The sequence below is a fragment of the Sciurus carolinensis genome, chromosome 16 (genome assembly GCF_902686445.1).
Source record: "Sciurus carolinensis chromosome 16, mSciCar1.2, whole genome shotgun sequence".
NCBI classification, from domain to species: domain Eukaryota; kingdom Metazoa; phylum Chordata; class Mammalia; order Rodentia; family Sciuridae; genus Sciurus; species Sciurus carolinensis.
Window position 1 is genome coordinate 7,859,506 of NC_062228.1, and position 21,496 is coordinate 7,881,001.

Consider the following 21,496-nt stretch of genomic DNA (forward strand, 5'->3'; position numbering starts at 1 on the left):
AAAGACATAGGTGTGGCCATGACAACTGGAGAGTGGACCAGAACCCTGTTTTCTTTGGATGCCTCCTTTGCAAGGATAACAGCTCAAAATGCCAAATGCTAGGATCAGAAAATAAGGATAGAGGAACCCAGAAACCCGGGATCAGGGGAGTGCTTCCTGAGGGAGCAAGGACTGGCAGACACATCTGGCCAGAGAAGCAAGAACAGTATCTTTTAAAACGTAGCTACATAGCAATGACAATGTATTGCAAACTGAAAGCAGAGGGATGGGAGGGTGCCGATAACTGGCTAATGCAGTTAATGTAGAAAGTCAGGCCAGAGAATTGAAGAAAAAATAAATCATTGCTCTGGGACCTGCATTAAAAAAAAAAAAATATCAAAGTTTCATTAAGCACTTGCTTTGTGTCAGATACTGGGCTAGGTGCAGGGAGTACTGACACCATTAGGTTATGGACATGCAGAAAATTGAACGGTGGCAAAGGCAGACCAAAGAAAAACCTAAAGCAACTGCAAGGAAGAGAAAGGAAGAAAAGAAGGAATGGAAAAAAGGAGGAAAGGAGAAAGAGAAAATAGGGAAGGCAACTCCAAAGAGGAGATTTCTGAGCTGAGTCCAAAGCAATGAGAGTTAATCATCGAAAGAAAGGGGTCAAAGAGGGGAGAATAGTAGAGGAGAGGAAGGGGCTCCAGGGGAGGGAGGAGAGGTGGGAAAGGCACAGGTATCAGAATGGAACTGACCGATGATGTCAGGTGCATGTAGGAACCCATCGCCATGAATCCCACTTTTATGTATAACTGTGATGCACCATTATAAAGAAGTCAATAAAAAGAAGAAGAAAAGAAAGGAGTTAAAAGTGTTTGATATAAATATATATTCTTTGCTTTTTCTTACCAAACTCATGCATTACGTAGCTAACGATATCTGACTGATGCGACATTGTTTAGACACGAGTCTATTGGCCTGAGTGATTCCTCTCTGTGGAGCCTTTCAGCTCAGCTGGCTGGGTGGTGGTGCTGCTGCTGTTTTTAAAGTCTCAGACTCTTAGGGTTAGTTTCAGCCAAGCTGAGCACCAGCTGGAACCCAGGTGAGACAGGTTAGGGAGCATCCATCCTTGTCCCCAGAGCTCAAATCCCCGTCTTCAGAAAACAGCAGGCAAGACATCCCGCGGAATGAAATCAGAATATTTTTTAAGTGAAAATGAGATGAAAAGGATTGAGAAGGCGCCAAGTGATAGTTAACGTTAATCTTCGGGGGAGGGGAAACATGTCAGAGAATGTAAACCAGATCAGCCCAGCCCGCGCTACAACCCCGCAGAGGGAATTAAATTCCTATGGAAAAACAAGTCTCTGATTATGAAAGGATTTGACTGTGTAGAAGAATCTGGAACATCACTCTATTAAAAATACTTGTAAAACCAGGGGAATCGTGTAAGAAATTAGAAGCTGAAAGGGGTGGGAGAGCTTGAGCTGTCTGAAACAGAGTTATTATTTCAGACACAGTAGCATATTAGTGAGACCACGAGGAAGAAAGAATTGCTTTGAATTCCAAAAAGCAATATTTAGGATCAGGGTGTATATTTAATTCCCAGGGGCTTGCTTAACCCTTTATGTGGATGCTGCTCATCTGAACCATAAGTAGTTAACTTTTCTAAAAAGTAATCCCAGTGCATCTGGCATGCGGTATCTTCATTTCGTGATCCAAATAAAACAAATCAATAACAAAATTAATCTAGACACAGAGAGGGAGTAAAGGTTCTTTGAGGTTTATTAAGGACAGATTTTTAAAAATTGCAATGTATCAGGAGACAGTGAGATTAGTAAAATTCTGTCCAAAACTGGGTGGGTAAAGTAAGAACTATTAGGAAAAGATGTCCCTAAGTGAAATTAGAAGGAAACAAAACAAAACAAAAAAAAGTTTTAGCTCATTCCAGAACATTACAGGCAGCTGCTGTGTTCTAAGTATAATTGTTTTAGCAAATAAATGTTTGGTTTGGGTGTGTTATAACAGCGTCTCCTATTTTCCATTTTTTTTAATTACACATTTTTGATGCAAACACAAATGGAACTTAGTTAAGGCATGTACTTTTTTTTTTTTTTTTTTAGCCAACAAAAGCCTTGCAGGAAGGAGTCTTTGTTCCAGCCGAAGCTAATGAGGGACTGGTTGTCAGTGGTTAGGGTGCTAAGCAGCCTGCAAATGGCGGCCCATCACTTCCAGTGGGAAGAGAGGCCTTGGGAGCATTTGCAGAGTGTTTTGGATTGTCTGGGCAAAACCCTCTCCCCCTCCCTGATGCCAGTTCACCAAGTGTCTGATTTCACAGAGCTCAGCAAAGAGGACTCAGTTACTGAATCGGACTAGAGGCAACCCAGCAAGCCAGAGGGAAGAGCAAGCTCTCCATGATGCTCAGAGAAGCTAGGCCTGGCTTCTCTGGGACATGGGATTGGTTTCTAGAATAAAAGACCCAGAGCCCAGGTCACTACTTTCCCCGTTGGTATGGCAACAATTTCTAGATGCCATTTCCTTCCTAAAGTACTCTTCTTCCGACCCACTTTCTGAATCATGAACCAAGTCAGGTTTATCCCTCCTTCCGGTCTCAGCTGCCCATTGGCTCCCTGGGCCTTGACTTTTCTTCCTCTGAATCCTCAGGCCTTCCCTGACCACCTGCTCTGAGGCAGCACCCTTCCCACAAAGCCCACATGGCACAACACTGTTATTTATTTTCTCCATAGCACTTATTACTAGCTGATGTTTCCTTATTCATCAATTGATTTTTTTGTTTGTTTTTTTTATTTCTCCTGTCCACAGAATGCAAGTTCCATTAGAACAGGAGCTACCTCAGAACCTAAAACAGTACCTGGCACAGAGTCAGCAGTCAAAATTATTGAAAGGTGGATGGAAAGTTACTAAAAAGATGTGTGGGTGCATGAATGGATGGGTGGGTGGATAGATGGATGGAGGGATGAATGGGTGGACGAATGAGTGAATGAACTGACGGATAAACTTGTACCCATGGGGGTTTTTCTTAGGTAAAGTTCAGTTATAGAATTTTTAGACTTAATTCCATTCACCACTGAATGTTTTTCCATATATCAATGGCACAACTGATGTTCCAAGATACCCACTATAATCCACTTAAAACAACACATTTGTTGGTTTTCTACTCCTTTTTTTCTATTTACAGAAAACTGAAGAGCATATTGAAATACTCAAATACCAAACAAAACAACCTGCCAGACCAAAGCAAATCCAGCAAAGGGAACTCGAATCTTGTTTAGAGGACCCTGTCATTTGTTGATTTAGATTTTGAACTGTGGGGGTTTGTTCCCTACAAACCATCTCTGAGAGAACTCCACCAGCAGCCTCCACAGTAGGGTAACCGAATCCATCCCAGTTTGCCTGAGATGTCACCAATTTTACAGTCCCCTACCCCAGGAAGTCCCTCAGTCCTGAGCAAACCAGGATGGTCAGAGACACTAACTGAGAGTGAGCAGACAACTTTCAACTCTTACCAAGAAATAGGAGCTCTGGGTCTCCAGGCAAAAATTCCAGCTCGGAAGACTTTGGGAAGCAACATAGGGAGAATCTGGTAGAACAGGGAGTCACAAAACCAGGAGGAACAACCCAGTGAGCCCGGCCGAGCTTTTCACTTTTCAGCAGGACAACAGATGTGGGTGTAGCCTTGGCCAGAGTGGCAAACCGCAATGGGGTTGTGGCCCAGGGCGTGGCTGTGAGAGGCCAGGTCTAGAAGGGTGTTCGGCTGTCCCAGGCTGTGGCCAGCATGGTCAGGGCAACAGCGTGTGATGGCACTAAGCTGTGTCTGCACCGGGGTCCCTTCAAGCCCTCACTTGCCCTGGTGGCCTCCCCAACCCAGGCTCAGACCCAACAAGTCCAGGTCCACGTGGGGCCTGGAGAAGCAGGGGTGGGAATGAAGTGGGGTGGGTCAAGTTCAGGTCCAACCTCCCGCCTGCCTCGGTGGCCAGATTCAACAAATAAAAATACAAGGCGTTCAGTTAAATTTGAATTTTTAAATAAGCACCTGTTTTTTTTTTTTTCTGTACGTACATATCCTATATTGCATAGGATATATTGTCACTAAAAATGTGTTCTTATCTGAAATTCAAATGAAGTTGAGTGTCCTGTATTTTAATCTGGCAGCACCATTCCCATATCTGGAGAGTCATTCTGCCTTACACCTCCCTGGCGACTGCAGGCCCCTGAGACCCTGGACAAAACAGCTGGGGACCAAGAGCCCTGTGTGGGGCTCCTCCAGTCAACCAAAAGACAGGGAGAACTATGGCACCTGGCTGTGTTAGGCACAAAGGGAACTCAGCAGTAGAAGGCAGCAAGCGCCTCTTTCCAAGAGCCTAGAAAGAGCGTAAAGCTTTCCTTGTGGCCTCTCGTCCAACCAGAGAGAGCTTGGGCTCTGGCAGAAGCTGGTGTCGTTACAAAGCTGTCTTCCTTTATGGCTCTGGGGAGGCTGGACTTTGTCCAAGGGGGCCGGAGACAAGGGTGGAGCTCCATAGATCACCCGTAGGGGTGATCACAAGGAAGAGCTTCAAAAGGGATCAGTCCTTAGGCGATGACCATGGATCAAAGCCGAGAACCCCAGGACCACATGTGGGAAAGGAATAGGAGGAAAAACCTAAAGGTTGAAAGGCCACGCAAACCATGGCAGCAGAGAAGCACGTCGAGAGGGATGCGCCTACATCTGCAAGGAGCACTGGACTATCACGCTCACCACACTGGGACGCTGCACCCGTGGGTGCCCCTGGCTAGACCAGTGACTCTTAACTGGGGACAATTTTCCCTCGGGGAAACATTCTGAAGTTGCCCCACCAGGGTGGGATGTTGCTACTGGCAGTTGGTAGGTAGAGGTCAGGGGTGAAGTTCAGCACCTGCTACAACCAGGACAGCCCCTGCAGTAAGGAGTTATCCAGCCCAGATGCCATCCGTGCCGGGCCGACTCTTGGAGCCGTCGAACAGTTTGAGAAGCCCCACATCCTTCCTCCTGAGGGGCTCTGAGTGGGAACTAAAGTACGTGGAGCATCTAGGTCTCAGGAGACAGGGGAGAGAAACAACCCGCTGTGCTGGAAGGAACTAGAGAAGCAGAGGAGAGGAGACGCTCCAACCCCCCGTCCTCAGTGGTGATTTGCCAAAGTGTGCGCTTATTAGCCAATTACGGCCGAGATTTACCGAGCAGAATTACATTTTCATTTAAGTAGGACCCAAACCGTTCTTGCCCAAGCCACCAGCAAACTCCACAGGGCTTTAATGTGACCGAAGACAAAGTCAGCTAATAGAGCCCGGTGTTAATGGGTGCCTGGGATTTATACTTTAATTGTTTCCGCAGCTCTCGGTCTCAGGGAGGTATTTGTCTTGGTACGGGGACACCAACAGCGAGCCTTAACATTACACGCAGGATTATGAGGGGTGTTTTTAATTATTATTTCATCTGTAATTATAGGCAAGTTCCGTTTATTATTTAGAAAGCCCTGAAAACATTTTAATTGAAATGGTCAGTGGCCTTTAACTGACCCTGTCTAAGACATACCCTGGCAATCAACGGATGTTCAACTATTGGGTTAATAAGGGGAGTCCTGTTCTAAACCAACTCATAAGCATTATTTAAAATTTTAGAATTGAGGTTTTTTTTTTTTTTTTTTCGAGATTTATGGCACAGTTGAAATGAGGTCAAGTGGAAGCACTAAAGAATTTAATTAGAAATGTCCTCGCGTGCTCCCTATCACTGTAAACCTCGCATAGGTTGTCCCTGGAGGGTCGAGTCATTGGCATTGGAGATGGCATGTACTTTTCTTTTCTTTTCTTTTTTTTTTTTTAACTCCTAATAAGAGGGAGCTACAATCTGCTGAGATGTCTTCAGTGGGGAATGTTGGGGACCTGGACCAAGGGGCAGGAGGGGAGGGAGGAGCAGGGGAAGTTCTACCCAGAGGGCAAGGAAAGGATCTGGGCCTCTTATTCAGCCTCAGAGGCTGGCCTGGGCAAGAATATCAGTCACTTTCTTCACAGCATTTGCTAAGCCCATTTGTGGTTCAGTGCCGTGCAAGGGGCTAGGACCGAGGAGTCAGCGAGCTGCAGTCCCACTGTGCTTCTCGGATCAGGGATGAGTGGGACAGGAAGAAAGACTAAACAACACAGAGCCACATAGTCACTTACTACTACGGGATGTGCAGGACTTGGTGGAGCCACAAGGCAGGAATGCTTGGTTTTCCTGGAAGGCTTCTCCCAGGGTGTGGAGGGCACCTGGAGGAGGAAGAGGGAGGGAAAGGAAACTCCAAAACCACAGCTTGCTCCAACACACACATGTTACCCAGGATGGTCCATCAGAGCTCAGCCATGTTCAAGCTTTGCTCTGTACCCAGAGGACCAGTCAGGTACACCAGCTAGGGCTGGGGGACATGCCAAGAAGCCATTCATCTGGAACTCAGAAGCTTGCCCTGAAGGACTGAAGCCCACTGTAGGGCCCACCAGCCAAGGTCCAGGGAGCCCAGACCATGCAAATGTCAGAGTCCCAGCCCCAGACTGGAATGCAATGCTGGAGCTACTGAGGAAGGCCATCTTCAGTGGGATGGGAAGGATCCCTTAGATTCGGTGGGGGAGCTCAGCTGGCAGTGTGGGTGGGAGAGGGTGCTTCTTGCCCTTCCTTCTTCTCTCAAATTCCATTGTCAGTGAATAGGTACACAATTGCAACCCTGGGTGCTGCTGACACTAGCTGTTGGGGCTCTGGTGAGCCTGTGGTGCTGGACATTTTTCTCCATTATTTTTAATACCAATAACAATCCTGCCTAGTCAGGTATTTTTAGAGTTTAGCTTAAAACTCCCAACATTGAAATGAAGGATTGTCAGCCCTCACTGACTAGATTAAGTCCTCTTACCATTTCCTGAGCACATGCACAGAGTTACCCATGTGAGAAGCAGCTTGATGCAAATCAAGGACCCCAGTTACAGTAGCTGTCCCTGTTGCTTCTAATATGAGACTCACATTTGAAAAGTCCTTGCTTTTTTCTAGACACTATGTGACTTCTCTCCTGGCCTTATAATCCCATGCACCAAACATCCTCCACAACTAGCAAAACAGAGGTTAACAGATATTTGCTTTGAGCATTCTCCAGAAGCATCCGAAAGTTAATTTTGCATATGCAAAAAGTATCCGTTAGCTTTGGCTGTGTAACATATCCCAAATATGTAGTGGCTTAAAGCAGTATTCATTATAATGGCTCATACATCTGTCTCTGGGCTGAGGGTCAGCTGATCCAGGTTGGGTTGATTTTAGGTTATGGATTGGGCCTAGGTCTACTTTATGGGTCTCTCATCTTCCTGGTGGTACTAGTGGTTCTCCTGGAGGAATAGCGCATTCCTAGTGAGTGACAGGAGTGTAAGAGGAAACATTCAGCAATGCAAGAGCATTCCAAGCCTCTGCTTGTCTGTCTGCTCATACCCCATTGCAAAGGAAGTTACATGGCCAAGCTTACAAAGAGAATCAGTTGGCTGAATCATGTCCTACCACTTCAGTTCAGACTGGACTGGGCACTGGGTGGAGTCCAACAGCTGGACGCCATCACTGCAAACCCCCCTTTTATACTAGGACAAAGGTGTTTACTTCTTTGGTTTGTATTTCCAAGCCTGAGAAATGCAACTTAGGGTTCTTTCTTTGGGAGGGTCTTAAAGCAGAGATTAGCAAAATGGGTTGCTTTTATAGATGACTCTAATTCATATTGCATTTGAAAAATAAATGTGCACTAAAAGTAATTAAAGCATGTTGGTTCATGAATAATACACTATTTTACAACTATTTGCTGAGCATAATGAGACAAGCTACTAAATTGACAATGAATACTCTATTATGTGATTGCCAACTGTTTTATAAGATATTGAGCATATTCATTTCTTCTATCATCATGTGTATTATCAGGCTATTGCTTTTTAATAAATTAATTTCCCAGTTGTCTCTGGGGCTTTTGTTTGTAATCTGGCTGAGGGCAAAAATGAAATTAATTGTGTGGTCTGTGCTGAACTATCAACACTTAGTGGCTCACAAATAGGTCTCACAATTGCCAGTCCCTGTGGAAACACTGTGTGGTCCCCAACTGCAAAGGGACATGAGCCTTCAGCCAAGGTCAGTGTGAAAAGAGCCACTGGGGCCTTGAACATGCAGAGGTTGTTTTCCCAGGAAGGTGTTTAGAGGCTGGCAAGTCTGTGATCAGTTTCTTGAAATATTTAATGAAATCAAAATTTGATGTTGGCTTCCATTCTATACAGTCAGTCTTGAATCTGCTTGCCTATTTTTCAGATGTCATTGTGACCTTTGATAGGGAGTTGTATTGGCAACCAAGTCCCACCCAATGAGGCAGAGCCTGACTGGGTCCAGACAGGGTCCTCTCTTCTCTGACCTCACAGTCCTTGTATTTACCCCATCAAAGCTGTCGCCATCATGTGGCTTCCTTGCCTACTGAGATACTGGTTGCATGCTCTGGGAGAGGCCCTCCACACTGGCTCTGCATAACAGAAACTCTAGGCCATTAGGTAGAGTTGGAGGCAACCTCGCTCCTGCAGTTGCACAAGGGTCTCTGGATGATCATTTTGTGATCTGACTTCTGTCCCTCATCTGAGCTCTGCACTTTCTTCTCTGTATTTCAGGGTGTTAAACAGAGTGCTTAGTAATTGTTTGTTGAGTGAATAGATGGCCCATTGCCTACATTGACTTTTCCATTACTTAGCTAAAGATCCTTTGTCATTGTATGAAAAATCTGCATGAGTATTCACTAATAATGGTCTATCTTTATGGTAAAACTTTTCCAACTGTTACTAAACTACAGCATTATTTCTGGGATTTCTCCCATGTTTAATCTTACCAACTAAGGTCTTAGTGGACCTTAGTGGATTTTTTGTGTTCTGTGTGTATATAGTGTCTATATAGTTAGATAATACTTTATTTTCTGCTTTCTTCCTTTTGCAATATTATTCTTTCTTCTATCAGGGTGGGCCAACAGATAGACAGATAGGCAGGTAGATGCCTGATAACTAGATGGCTGCTAATACAAAGATAAGAAAAACCACATTTGAATCCTATGAGCTGGGAATCTTACTTTTGTGCTTGGTGCTGAGAACATCATTTCTAGTCTATTGTATGGGTCATTTTACTTCCACTACTGCTGGCCTTCAGGATTAGAATGATGTTCTTGATGGGATTTCCTTCGGGTTTGCACATGATATTAGTTTTAAAAATAAGATAAAGTAAGTGCTTACATTCAGTTTAATTAAGAAACCAGGTCAGAAAACCAAAAGGTGGCCTCTCCTCACCCCACTCATCAAATGGTCCCCACAGGACTGGGTTTTGGAGAGACTTCAACAGCCTGTCCCAGAAGAACCCGTTGGCAGAGTGAGAAGCCTGGGAGTCTCCAGATTTGAATGGGGGCTCTCTGAATTTTCATCTGGGGGGAATAGTAGTTTGGCTGACCCTGATATTCTGCCCAGGAGCTAATTTTTTTCCATTTTTCCAGAGGCAAAACTAATGTGACTACAGGGGAAACATGATATTCCTTATTTTAATTTGCTTTTTGGGGTGATTTTTGAAATAGATTTTTGAACCAGACCAGCCTGACAAGTGGCAGCTAGTGTTAGGCAAATGATAGTTGTAAATTGGGGGCTAGAGAATATTATGGTATGCAACCTTCTCCCATAACATTAGATAAAGGCAGCACGGGGGATGAGTGGAGTCCATAAAACACGTGCTGTCGAGTTCACCTCCAAAATAAAAGGACAACCAAGGATCTCAGGGAGCATCTTACCATGAATGGGTGAATTTTGCATGGGAAAATTGAGACATAATCTCAGAAAGTTCAGATATAAAGTTAGATTCAGAAAGGACACTCCATGGAGAGAAACTGGTATTCACAGCAAGCCTGCATGAGAACTATTTTCATACACTTGATTGATTTTTTTTTTTCAATCTTTAAAAGGAACCGGGTGGAGAGGGCGTCTTCAGGTCAACTTTGCAGACACAGAGAGGGTCATTTCATCCTGAGGGCTGCTCAGCTGTAGAACCAGGTTTTAACCAATGCTTATTGCATGACCCACATCGTTTCCCAGGAGTGCAGTTTTATTTCAAGACAATAGTCTCACCCAGTTGGCTGAAGGCCACTCAACAGTGCAAGGACGGGGTCTAAGCTGGGCTTTCTGCACCTGACGTGTAGTCCACTGACCTCCAACTGGACAGCCCACACTCTGAGCCTAGTTTGGTGGTCATACCTCCTGTGCGCTCTTTCTACTACATGTGGGGGTACCCACCCTAACCAGACCAAGGATGAGAGTATAGCCAAGTCAGTGTGCTAGGGAGCAAGTCCCTGGTCAGAACTGTCTCTTGCAACCAGTCCTCAGAAAGGTTGTCTGCAATTTAATTGCAGAAAGTGAACTGAATGGGAACCAAGGAAAGCTCTCAAAGCAAGGACTTCTCCACAAGTCACTCATGTATATGTTTACAACCTATTTACAACATCGGTGATTAAATTGTGATAGTCTCACTAGTTGATTGATGCTTACCTCTTAGGAATGGAAGATTCAGTGCAGTGTTTTTATTATAATTTTTTTTTCTGTAAGCAACTATCCTGCAAATTGATAAGGGTCCCTCTTAATTAGATGGTGGAGCTGTGTGCTTAACACTGCATGCAAAAGACCTATAAAAACAGTTAAATTAATACACAGACTGCTGCTTGCTCACAGACACAGAAATCAGGTCATTCTATGAGAAAGTGAATTCAGACCCCCCCCCCCAATAGCTTAGGATTAAACCCAGCATCTCGCACTTGGGGATGGAGAGAAGGGATCCCAGGGGCACGCGATGTCCTCATCTGCCTCTCCTCTGGATGGCTGGAGCAGCCAGCTGGTTTCTGGTTCTGCTTGTCTCCTCCTCCTCGCCTCTGCACAGATGGAGGGAGATCCTTCACAGCCTCCCGTCGCACACCATGGTGCCCCTCACTGCCCCATGCAGATCAAGGTGCTCCGTCCTGAGACAGTTCACAGTGCTCTGACACTTTATTGGCTCTCCCTGCTCTCCACGAGTGCAAGCAGACCCCTCGAATGCAGTGACTTCCATAGACCACAGAAAGGCAGCTCTAACTGCAGATGCAGGGGCTGCAGTTCTTTATTAGACCATCAAAGAGATACCCTGCAAAGTGACTGCTTTCCAGATGAGCGCTGGGCACCCAGGAGGCTGTCCCCTTGTGGTTATTTACCTCTGACTCCAGGGCTCCTTTGAAACCCGTTGCCAGGCGGCAGGGGAGTCCATTCTGCTCTGGAGGTGAGGATTTAAAGTTAACTATGGTAAATCCCTGCCATGGCCTTCACGGGGTTAATCTGGGTGACTTGAGTATTGTTGGTCTATCTTAAAAAAGTTCTGAGAGAACCAGAGATGTGCCCTGGATCCCATGGTCAGATGGGTAAGGAGGGGACCAGAATGTGTCTGGTTGGGTTTTTGCCCTGCAATACATTCTTTCACTAGAGTGTTTTTGTCCTTGGTAGTTGCTGTATTGTTAGCAATGACATCCCCCCCGCAAGTCCCATCTCAGGGTTGCTGCTTGGGGGAGGACCTGGAGTCCACCCTGCATAGTATGTCCAGGGAGACCAATCTCACTGTATGCACCCTGTGTACACGATCCTCCTCTTCCAGCCTCCATAACAGGGTGTCCTTGGCGGAAGCGCCAAGAGGAATCTCTTCCTTTCAACTTCCTGAGCAAATGCCTGTGGCTTCTGAGAGAAACTTTGGCCTTTCTGACTGTACCAAATCCAGGCAAGGGCCCTTGCTCTGCCTGCCTTTATGCATCAGTACGAATGTGTGTAGTGAAGGATGCCAACCAACGCAGAGGACACTAAAAAACCCTGGCAGGGGTTCAGAAATCACAAAGACCAATATGGAACAACCCGAGGTCACAAGTACATTCAGGCCAATTGGTGAAGCTCTGCTCCCCGGAGGCTCGAGAATTATCAATGCATTTGCCTGACTTGAAGGTAAAAGTCAGAGTGAGATGTGGTCAAGCTGTTTCTCTGCGATATTATTGATGAGGCTCACGGTGCTATAATTGGAGGGTCACAGTGACCTTGCTCTCATTTAGACTTCTGGTTAGTGGATGGATTATTTTGATATTTTTCTTAGTTATTTTTATTTTCACTGTAGATGGAGTGCTTTTAATCCTCCCCCCCAATAGAACACCACCCAACTTTAGAAATTTTAAGTCCAAAGGTAGTATGTTATCATCAGACTCTAAGAAAAAACTGCTGCTAACACCCAGAATTTTTCTCCACTCAACAGTTTTGCCAGTGCTGCTGATAGTTTTTGTGTCTATTTCACACAAGGTTTTTTAATAAGCATACTTGTTTAGAGTAGCACAGGGTGTATTATTTTACTTTTCTAATCATACATTGTTTAAAAACTTTACGTTAGCAGAGATCAAATGGATACATAGAGATACTTGAGCTTTTCATTGAGTTCAGGTTTTCTGTAAGCAATCATAAAATAAATGTAGAACGGGACTTGTCACATATTCAAGCCAGGTTTCGCAAAAGCCAGTATGAATGCTCAAGGTTAATATGGGTGCCCTGGGGTGGAGAGGTGAGGAGCTGAACAATTGGAGTTTGTTATTCAACCTTGGCAGAAAGTCAAGCTCCAGTGGAGGGAAGTCTCTTATTGAATACTCACCTGGTCAAAGCCACAGGGAGATGGTGTTTGCACACACAGCACTGAAAGGCAACTCAGACGATCCACTGGCTATTAAAAAGAAAAATAAAGTGCCCTGAAATAATCTACCTGCTTTCGTTTCTCAAAGGTATTTTTCTCTGTGCAATGCAGTCCTGAAACTCCCCAACCTGTTGTGTGGAACTTCAAAGCTATTTTGTTCCTGTCCGTATGTCAAGCCCAGAGAACTTTCTAGATCAGTCACTGCACTCCGGTCGGCTCACAGCAGGGCTGTAACACTCAGTGAGACAGTTGGGTGTGATTTAGGATCACTGGCATGTTTTGTCTTTGTTTTTACAACTTTGACTTTTTAAAAGTACTAGAGTTTACTTTCCTTATTATAGAAAGCATGGGACTAAGGTAAGCACTAAGGCAAAGGGTCACCCATCCACATTTCCTCTACCCAGAGATAACCCAAATTTCCAGCTTCCAGTTGTCTCCTCAGTACATAATTTATATGGACTGATAACATGAATATTTGTATGTTTGTTTAACAGGAATGGAATCATGCCCTGCAAATATTTTACAAACACCATTTAAGTCAACTTTGTTTTCCCTACACCATTGTCATGGTAGCTAAAGAGGCTTGCCTTCTGACTCCAGACATTACGATTCCACTTTACACTTCTGTGTTGGGGGAACACTGTTGTTCCTGCTGACAAAGAGACATCAACACAAAAACAAAAACCGGAGGGGGGCAAGAATGGAGGAAGGAGGGACTGTACAGAGGGAAAAGAGGGGTGAGAGGGGTGGGGGGAAGGGAAAAAATAACAGAATGAATCAAACAACATTACTCTATGTAAATTTATGATTACACAAACTCCATGTACAAACAGAGAAACAACATGTATCCCATTTGTTTACAATTTTTAAAAAATGGAAAACAAAAAAAAAAAATTAAAAAAAACAGTGACCAGTGCTTGAAGGATTTGAGGTTAAATAGAATTAAGCTGTTTGCTTTTGAGAACAGAATTTCTCAGATCCGTTAGTATGTGAATGCAGTTTGCGAATTCCCAAACTCCTGATGACTAAACACACACACACACACACACACACACACACACACACACTCACAATCACTGTCCAGTTTCAAGTATTGCCCTTTAGAATTAATACATAAAGCCTTAATCTCTGAGTCAAAGCGTTTGTGATCATTGTGATTTTATTGAGTATTTTATTTTAAACAACAGTTATTACTCATATCTATCGTCTAGATTCCGATTCAGGAAACAGGGCTACATAACTGAATTGTTCCTAATTTATTCAAAGATCTCTCAGTGTCCCCCATGAGCAGGTTTGAAGGGATAGAAGAAAAAGTCAAGCACTTCATCACAGAGACCTTCAAATCTAGGTCACACCAGACAAAATTCCCCAGGACCAGGTCCGAAGGCCCCGTCTCAGCAACCCAACCTGAGAATTCTGAACTCTGCCCACCACAGCAAGCCAGTCCCCAAGCTTTCTCAGGAGGTTCTTCAGTCGCAGAACAATTAACACGAAAAGGCTGGCAAAACCAGCTGACCCAAAGTTTAGCTGGTTCTTCTCTGTTCTCTGCATTCAGCCATTTTTATTTCGCTGACACAGGCTCCTGTCCCCTTCTGTCTTGGTTCCAGACGGGCAGTAGTGTTCCAGGCCCAGGAACTTTAACGGCATCCCCAGTAAGATCAGCACTGCTGAGTGCCAGACAGGCACATTACCTGGGGACATAAACTGATTCACAGCAAATCCACCGAGGTGACACACACCTGCTTCTCCCAGAGCAAACCCGTGGCAGGGATGAAAGTCAGTCACGGGGACAGCTGGTAACTACCCAGAGCCTTGGCACTCTCCAGATTGTTGGGCCTCAGCAGTCTCCTTGGGATGTTAAGGAAATAATCAAATCATCCCTCAAAATTTAATATAAACATATTTACCAAATCATTATTTATATTAATGAAATGTAGTCAGGAAAGAGCTTAACCCTCTAATACCAATAAAATGAGTAAGTAACTACAGTTTCTCTCTTCACCAAATACAGGATTAAAAAATGAAAAGATTTTAAAAGGTATCATGTAGTTTGAAATATATAGAATTGTGCCTGGGGTATAATCTCAACCCTACACAATTAAAACAAGAAGACACAAATAAATTTTAAAACACACTTTAGCAATAGAAGAAGATACACCAGGATGTTTACGCTGCTGGCTTTGAGTGGTAGAACTTGGTTATGATTGCTTTTCTGATGATCCCCCCCGAGTTTAAATGCTAAGCATGCATTTGAACTTTGTAATAAAAACAGCAATGCCTTTTATTTCAGAGCAAATCGTTCAGCAAACATTTCTAACATCAACTCTCTCTCAGTGCAACGCAGGACCTTTTTTTAAATCATGAACCAATCTCACGAATCATGTTTAAAAGACTTGAGAAAGCCACATTCAGATCAATTCAGAATCCTGGGAGAGGCCTAAACAGGTCTGGAAATAGAAAAGCAGGGAAGGACGGGAAGCGGGGCGCACACAGGGTGCAGAGTGAATGTCATTGGGAATGGCGTTGGGGACAGGTGGACTGGCAGAGCAGAATTATGTAACAACCCCGGCAGTGGTGGACTCAACTCCAATGGCCTCTGTTGTGGGTAAAAAGGGACAGTGATGTTGACTTCCAAAGTCATGAGATTCAACTACATAAATACAGTGGTATTTCAGGTAAGCATTTGGCACAAAATATTCATAAACACTCAGGAAATGGAACTTTATAAAAGTGGACTTTTGACCTCTGGGATGTCCATCATCCAACGAGAGACACTGTCACAATTTCAAAGTCCAGAGACCAGCTCCGATCAAGCCTCAGATAAAACTAGGAAGGCCCGAGGAAGATGGGCGCCCCCCTGGAGGGAATGGAGATAAAGAGGTGCTCGGTGTACTTAGTCCTATTTTGAAAACTAGAAACAGCTTTTAAATCTCACAGCTAAGATTCAGCGGGCGGTGGCCCTGTGAGCAGATCAGTTAGCAGCAAAATCATGTCCTGACTGGTGTGGCACATTTTCATAAAAGCAGAGGTACGTCACTGCCAAAAAGGGGCCTGCTGAGAGCCCCCACGGGGGTCTGTAGTGAGCCAGCAGGAACTAGAGATTCTCAAGTGAGAGTCTGGGTCCTGCCCTGCGTTCAGAGGTGTTGATGTAGAGCTGGTGGCTGGAAGGGACAAGAGGGAGGACACTCGGCTTGAGTAGCACAGCAAAGTTGAAGCACCGTGGACTGCGTTTTCCTACCAAAACACCCTCTCTGTAGACTCGCTGGGAATTTCCACACCAATTAAAATTGTGAACTTATCCTGGGGGAAAATAAAAGACAAAATGCTTAGAGTTTAAATAAGGAGGCTGTCTGCTTGGGAATGTTATATATAAATAGATAGAGGTTGTAACAGTGCGACGCTAACATGTTTAAAAACGTAAGTGTCGACTCCCCATGTTGACAAGGTCGCAAACAAAACGGAACAGGCGTGGCGGGAGGGGAGGCCCTTCCCAGCAGCCAGTCTGGAGTTCTCGGCCCTGCAATGTGACCCAGGAGGAAAAGGAACAGAACAGAAGCGTCTGCACAAAGATGCTAAGCGAACCATTAGTTCCAACAGCAGAAACTAGAGATAACCTAAATGTTGCGTGGGAGGGGATGGGTTTCCAAACTGTGGCACATCACCAACACGATACATTAGGCATCTCTTCAAATAATTGAAAGTTTTGAGAAATGATATTGGGGAGTGGGACAAGAAAGCAAACACCATGAAGGCCTGAAAAGCAATATTTAAATACAAAATTCTACGTACAGTAGAACCCTGAGCCTTTCTTTTTCTTTCTGAAAAAGTACCTTTATTGTTGGTACCTCATTTCATCAATAGACCCAAGAATTCAGAGTGGTTTTTTTCAATGACAATGTGGATCATGTTTCATGATGCAATTTAGCACTCTAAAGTGACTTCAACCAAACCAGGTTGGCTGTGTCAAAAGGCACAAAGTTGATACACAGGGTAGTATTGCTGTTTGAAATTTTTTTTATTGTAAACTTCTCAAAAAGGGTACCCGATGGTGATCAGAATGGGCAGCAATTGTCCGAGCCAGGCTTCTCGCTTAGCATTGACCTTGATGAAAGTAATCAGACCTCCTTCATTCAAGTTCAAAACAAAACCAACCATCATCTCATTTTAAAGAGCAAAGCCACAAGCCACAGGGTGCAGTCTTTGCCAGGGGAGGCTTCAGTTTCTTGTTTCCTATTGATAAACTGCAGCAAGTCACTCTTATTTTTATGTGAAAGTGGAAACTGGCTGCCTTTGGGGTTTAATGCAATGTGGGAAGAGAGGGGGACTCGGAAGAGAAGGACCACAGAGGGCTATTTTGTGGATCCAGTGGCACTGGGGGAGCGCGGAACCTGTGTCCACCACTGGGAAAGGAGGCCAGGGGTAGACATGGGCAATCCCAACAGGCGTGAGGTCTGCTAGGGAGCACAGAGGGGGCTGAGTCAATATTGCTGGATAAATGGCACGCACAGCGTGGTTTGTAAAGTTTAGAGCAGGCATTGCCCACCTGAAGGAGTGCCAGTCAGATTCCCTCCTCAGGCAGGGAGTCAACGAGCCTCCCTTTGTGAATAATTCACTCCTGAGGCACATGCCGCTGTCTCTGGGTCACCCAAAGGATGCTGTGTAGTGAAAAGCACATCAGCTTGAGGCAGACAGAGCTGGCCTCCAATCCTGACTCTGCCAATCACTGTTCTGGGGCTGCGGAGGTTGTTCTGACTCTCTGAACCCCAGTTTCATCTTCTGAGCACACGGCGAAAAGATGAGTGTGATTTGCCTAGACCCTCAACTGATATTGGGTAGATGCTCAATAAATAGTATTGGCAATTAGTAGCACTGGTGATGACAAAGTAGGATTGTTATTATAATAAATGCTTGCACAGGTATGGCCAGTGGGGAAAGATAGCCTTGGCCTTGGAATGAATTCAAACAAGTATTGTGCTACCCACTTGCTCATTTGTCCAGAGATTCCTGTAGGATTAGCCAAAGAAGGGATGGCAATGTGTGGCAGAGGGAAACAGCTCATAGCGACAGTCGGATGAGCTTAGGAAGACGTGGACGAGAGGAAGCCTCGACATTGTCCTGGGCCTCCGTTCATCTTCAAGTACCTGTCAACTTTGATAGACACAGCAGGGCCTTGTGCATTGTGAGGATTCCCGTAGACCCGAGATTTAAATTTCTTTACAGCAGGGACTTTGGGGGTTTACCCTCAGCTGAATTTCCAGAAACTGAGTTTCAGCATGTTTGTGGAATGGATAGAGGACTGTGTAAGGGCCTGGTCTACGTGACTCGAGGACTGTTGAGGTGGGGCACCTCCTCTCCCCTCGCCAGTTCCCTTGGCCTCGTCTTGCCATCACGAGGCAGGTCCACACAGGGGTCAGTGCCAGGCGGAGGCGCCAGCCCTCTCCCTTGGTTCTCTCTGGCATTCTGGACTTCCCCTCGGCTGAGGCTCTGCCAGCTCTGTCTTCGTCCTGACTCCCACCCTGGTGCCGAGGGCGGAAAGCAGAGCTGGAGTCAGACAGGAGCATCTCCATGGTGCATCCTACCAAAGGGACACTTGTGACCTATGGAGGAGTGGTGGCTTTGGTGCAGGGGATCTGCCTGACCTTGACACCACACAGGCCAGGGTGGGAATCACCTGTCTACCAACGTATGCACTGTGTGGCCGGTGGAGACCCTGAAACCACTTGGCCCCAGTTTCTTCAGGTGTGGGATGGGAAGTGGGTGCCACCTGGCAGGACATGGTCACGTTAGAAATTAGATGTGGCACTGAGGCTGGTTTGGCATGGTGGGCAGCTCATGGTTGTTCTCATGATGACGGAAATTCCTTTTATGGACAGAAGGTCTGACTGGCAAGAATGATCCTTTCCCTTGAGGCTACTTATTAAACCTGTGTCCCAGGAGCAGATCAAGGCACATGGCCACCACGTGAAGAAGACAGACGTCATGAGGTTAATGATATGGGGCAGAGAAGAGCAATGAAAGAAACTCTAACTATGTCCAATAGTATTAAGTGTCTTGAAGGAAAAACATAAAGGGGGGACTGTGGTGACATCACACATGTAGTGACTGGGAATGTTACCTCACTGAAATGGGTCACGCTTGAACAAAGATCAGAAAGCCCTGATGGAAGAACTTTCTCCAGACCTCTGGGAGAAAGGGTTTCAGCAGAGACAACAGATGCGTAAAGACCTGGAGATGGCACAGATGTGGCATGCTGGAGGAACTCAGGAAGGCTAGTGTGGCTCCTAGCAGGGAGGAGAGGTGCTAATCAGGGGATGAGAGAGGTAGCCAGGGACCTGCTTATGAGAGAACTCATAAGTTTCAGGGGGAAATGTGGCCCATACTCAGTGAAATGAGAAGCTGTAGTAGTTAGTTCTTGCTGTGTAACAAGCAATCCTGAAATGTGGTGACTTGAAATAATGATTTTGCACTTCTGTGGGTTAACTGTGGAATTCCTTCTCTGGGCTGGCTCAGCTGGTGCTGGGTAATCTGTGATGGCCTCTCTCACATAAATGAGGTTACTTGGATGTCAGGAAGGTGACATTATCTGATTCATGCTTTTAACGATCCTAGAATAATAAGGATTGTCTGGGGAAAGCATAGCAGACGGGAGGCTGTAGCCAGGCTTGGGCTATGGGAGAGGTGTGATGTTCCACTGGGCAGAGGTGCTGCCTAGACTGACGCTGCCATTTTCAGAAAGGGGGACAGTAGCACACACACAAACCCCTCACGGTTCCAGTGCTTCAGCAAAAGCCCCTCTCCATCATGCCCGAGTGGACTTGATCTTGTACTTTCTTACCTGACTCTGAGTTCCCAGAATCTAGCTCAGGATGAATGTTGAGTGGATGGATGAATGTGTGCAGACTTGGTCTATGCCACCCCGGGAGCTTCTCAAGCAGGTGGGGAAGAGTCCCCAGGTGCCCTGTTCATTAGAATGCCATCACTTTGAGCTTGGTGATTACAGGCCAGCCAACCTCCAAGGGCTCCAGTAACAGCAAATAAGTAATAAAGAACATCCTAAGGTGACATTAAACGATAGTCACTTTTGTTTTTCTTTCTTTCTCTAACAGAAAATACGATGCTGGCATGCTAATTGCGTGAGACAACTTGGCCCATGGACAGCCACAAAGCACAAAACAAAACACGAACTCAGAGAAGAAACAAGAATGGTGTTCTCCTAGCGTCCACAGAAGCGCTTTATTTTTCCTCTAGATTTCTTTTCTAAAAAAAAAAATTTCAAAAACAAAAAAACTACAATGAACTTTTAAAGAAACGATAGGGACTTTTAAAGAAACTTTAAATGAACTTCAGGTGAAATAGTCAAGCATGCTCTTTTATTAAGCATGGGATGGGAGGAACAGGAGGAAGCAGCAGCAGGCGGTGAAACCCAGCCACGGGGCTGTTCTGGAACCTCTGAGTGAAGAACAAGGGAAGTATTTTTATTCCCCACCCTAAGAATATTTCACATACCCTTAAGGACATGATGCCTCCTTTCTTGCTCGTCCAAGTATCTAAGAAATAATTTGCAAAATTTGATATAATCTCTAAAAAATTTTTTTGTATAGCTTTGGCAAGGGAGTTGAAGATCCACCTGCACTTTTCTGCCCGCTGGCTCCACCCGCTGCACTGGCTCTGGGTGTCCCTGTTTCACATGGCTGGACAGAGGTTCGGAGATTGTCTCCAGGGAGTTGCCAAGCCACCTCAGACTTGGTGGGATGAATGAAACAAGTATTTCCTGGGTCTCTGTAGCATGAAAGGATGTGCATTTGTTTGTTCTTCCCTAAGCAGGAGAAAGCCAGCCTCTACTACAGTGGTGGCCAGGATGGTGGCTGTGTGGGATAAGGGGACACCAGACTATGCCAAAAATGAGAGCGAATTGCTTGCGCTTCTACAGTGGGAGAAAGAACTGCACACCCATCAAGCTTTGCCCTTCCATCAGTCCACCACCAGAAAGCAAAGGGACCCACACCTATTCCAACCCCAGAGAAGCGGTCTTGTCCCTTGACCCTGCGATTCCCTGCTTCCCATTGGTGCTTAACATTTTTTGCTCCTTTGCAATTGCTTCTTTACGCTCGTGGATCTGCTTTGGAGGGACGTGGAAGCCCCCGGGAGGCTAAGTGGAAGGGGCTGGCTTTGGCCGCGGTGCCGCAGGTGCACGGGCGTGAGACCCGTCCAGGTCCCAGCTCCTAGTTGGCCTGGCCGCCCAGCTGTTCCTGGACCAGCCTCTCACTGAGCGCCCACAGCGCCCGGGCCGTGTCTTCGCTCTGAGCTTCTGGAGAGGGCAGGCAGCGGCAGCAGTTGTTGAAGTACATCCCTCCCAGGCCCTCCAGCTCTGGAGCAGCTGCGCAGTAGACCGTGGTGGCAGCTCCCTGTTGCTGGAATCAAAGACAAAAGAAGAAAGAAAAGTTGTAATTCAAGGCATGAGAGATGTCCTTCTTCTGCCTGGCTCCCCCCGGGCTGGGTGTCGCACAGTCAAGGTTACTGAGTTCCAAGCCCATGACCGTAAGAGGTGGGACGCGACTGTCCTGGAAAAACAAGTCCACAAACTCCACTTGTAAAGCTTGTGTGACTTTCTGCACCTCAGATGGGAAAAGGCTTGGAAATTGAAGGCACTCGTCAAAAGATCAGGCCAGGCACCTCTTCCACGAAGAGAAAAGACACTCCTTCCCAACATGCAGGCACAAATTCCTTGACCCCTTGGCTTCTCAATGTGTAATG

General features: G+C 45.7%; 2 protein-coding genes across 2 annotated transcripts in view; one reads left to right on the plus strand and one right to left on the minus strand.

The window, feature by feature from the left end:
- The window catches only part of Maf (MAF bZIP transcription factor), a 311,104-nt gene extending 291,030 nt beyond the window's left edge, over positions 1–20,074 (plus strand). Inside the window, exon 3 of the mRNA XM_047527381.1 lies at positions 19,849–20,074. The gene's annotated coding sequence lies outside the window, so the exon portion shown is untranslated. The remainder of the gene's footprint in view (positions 1–19,848) is intronic.
- The window catches only part of Wwox (WW domain containing oxidoreductase), an 889,380-nt gene continuing 887,840 nt past the window's right edge, over positions 19,957–21,496 (minus strand). The window contains exon 9 of the mRNA XM_047527374.1: positions 19,957–21,153. Within this exon, the coding sequence (XP_047383330.1) occupies positions 20,965–21,153 (189 nt within the window). The 3' untranslated portion in view covers positions 19,957–20,964. The remainder of the gene's footprint in view (positions 21,154–21,496) is intronic.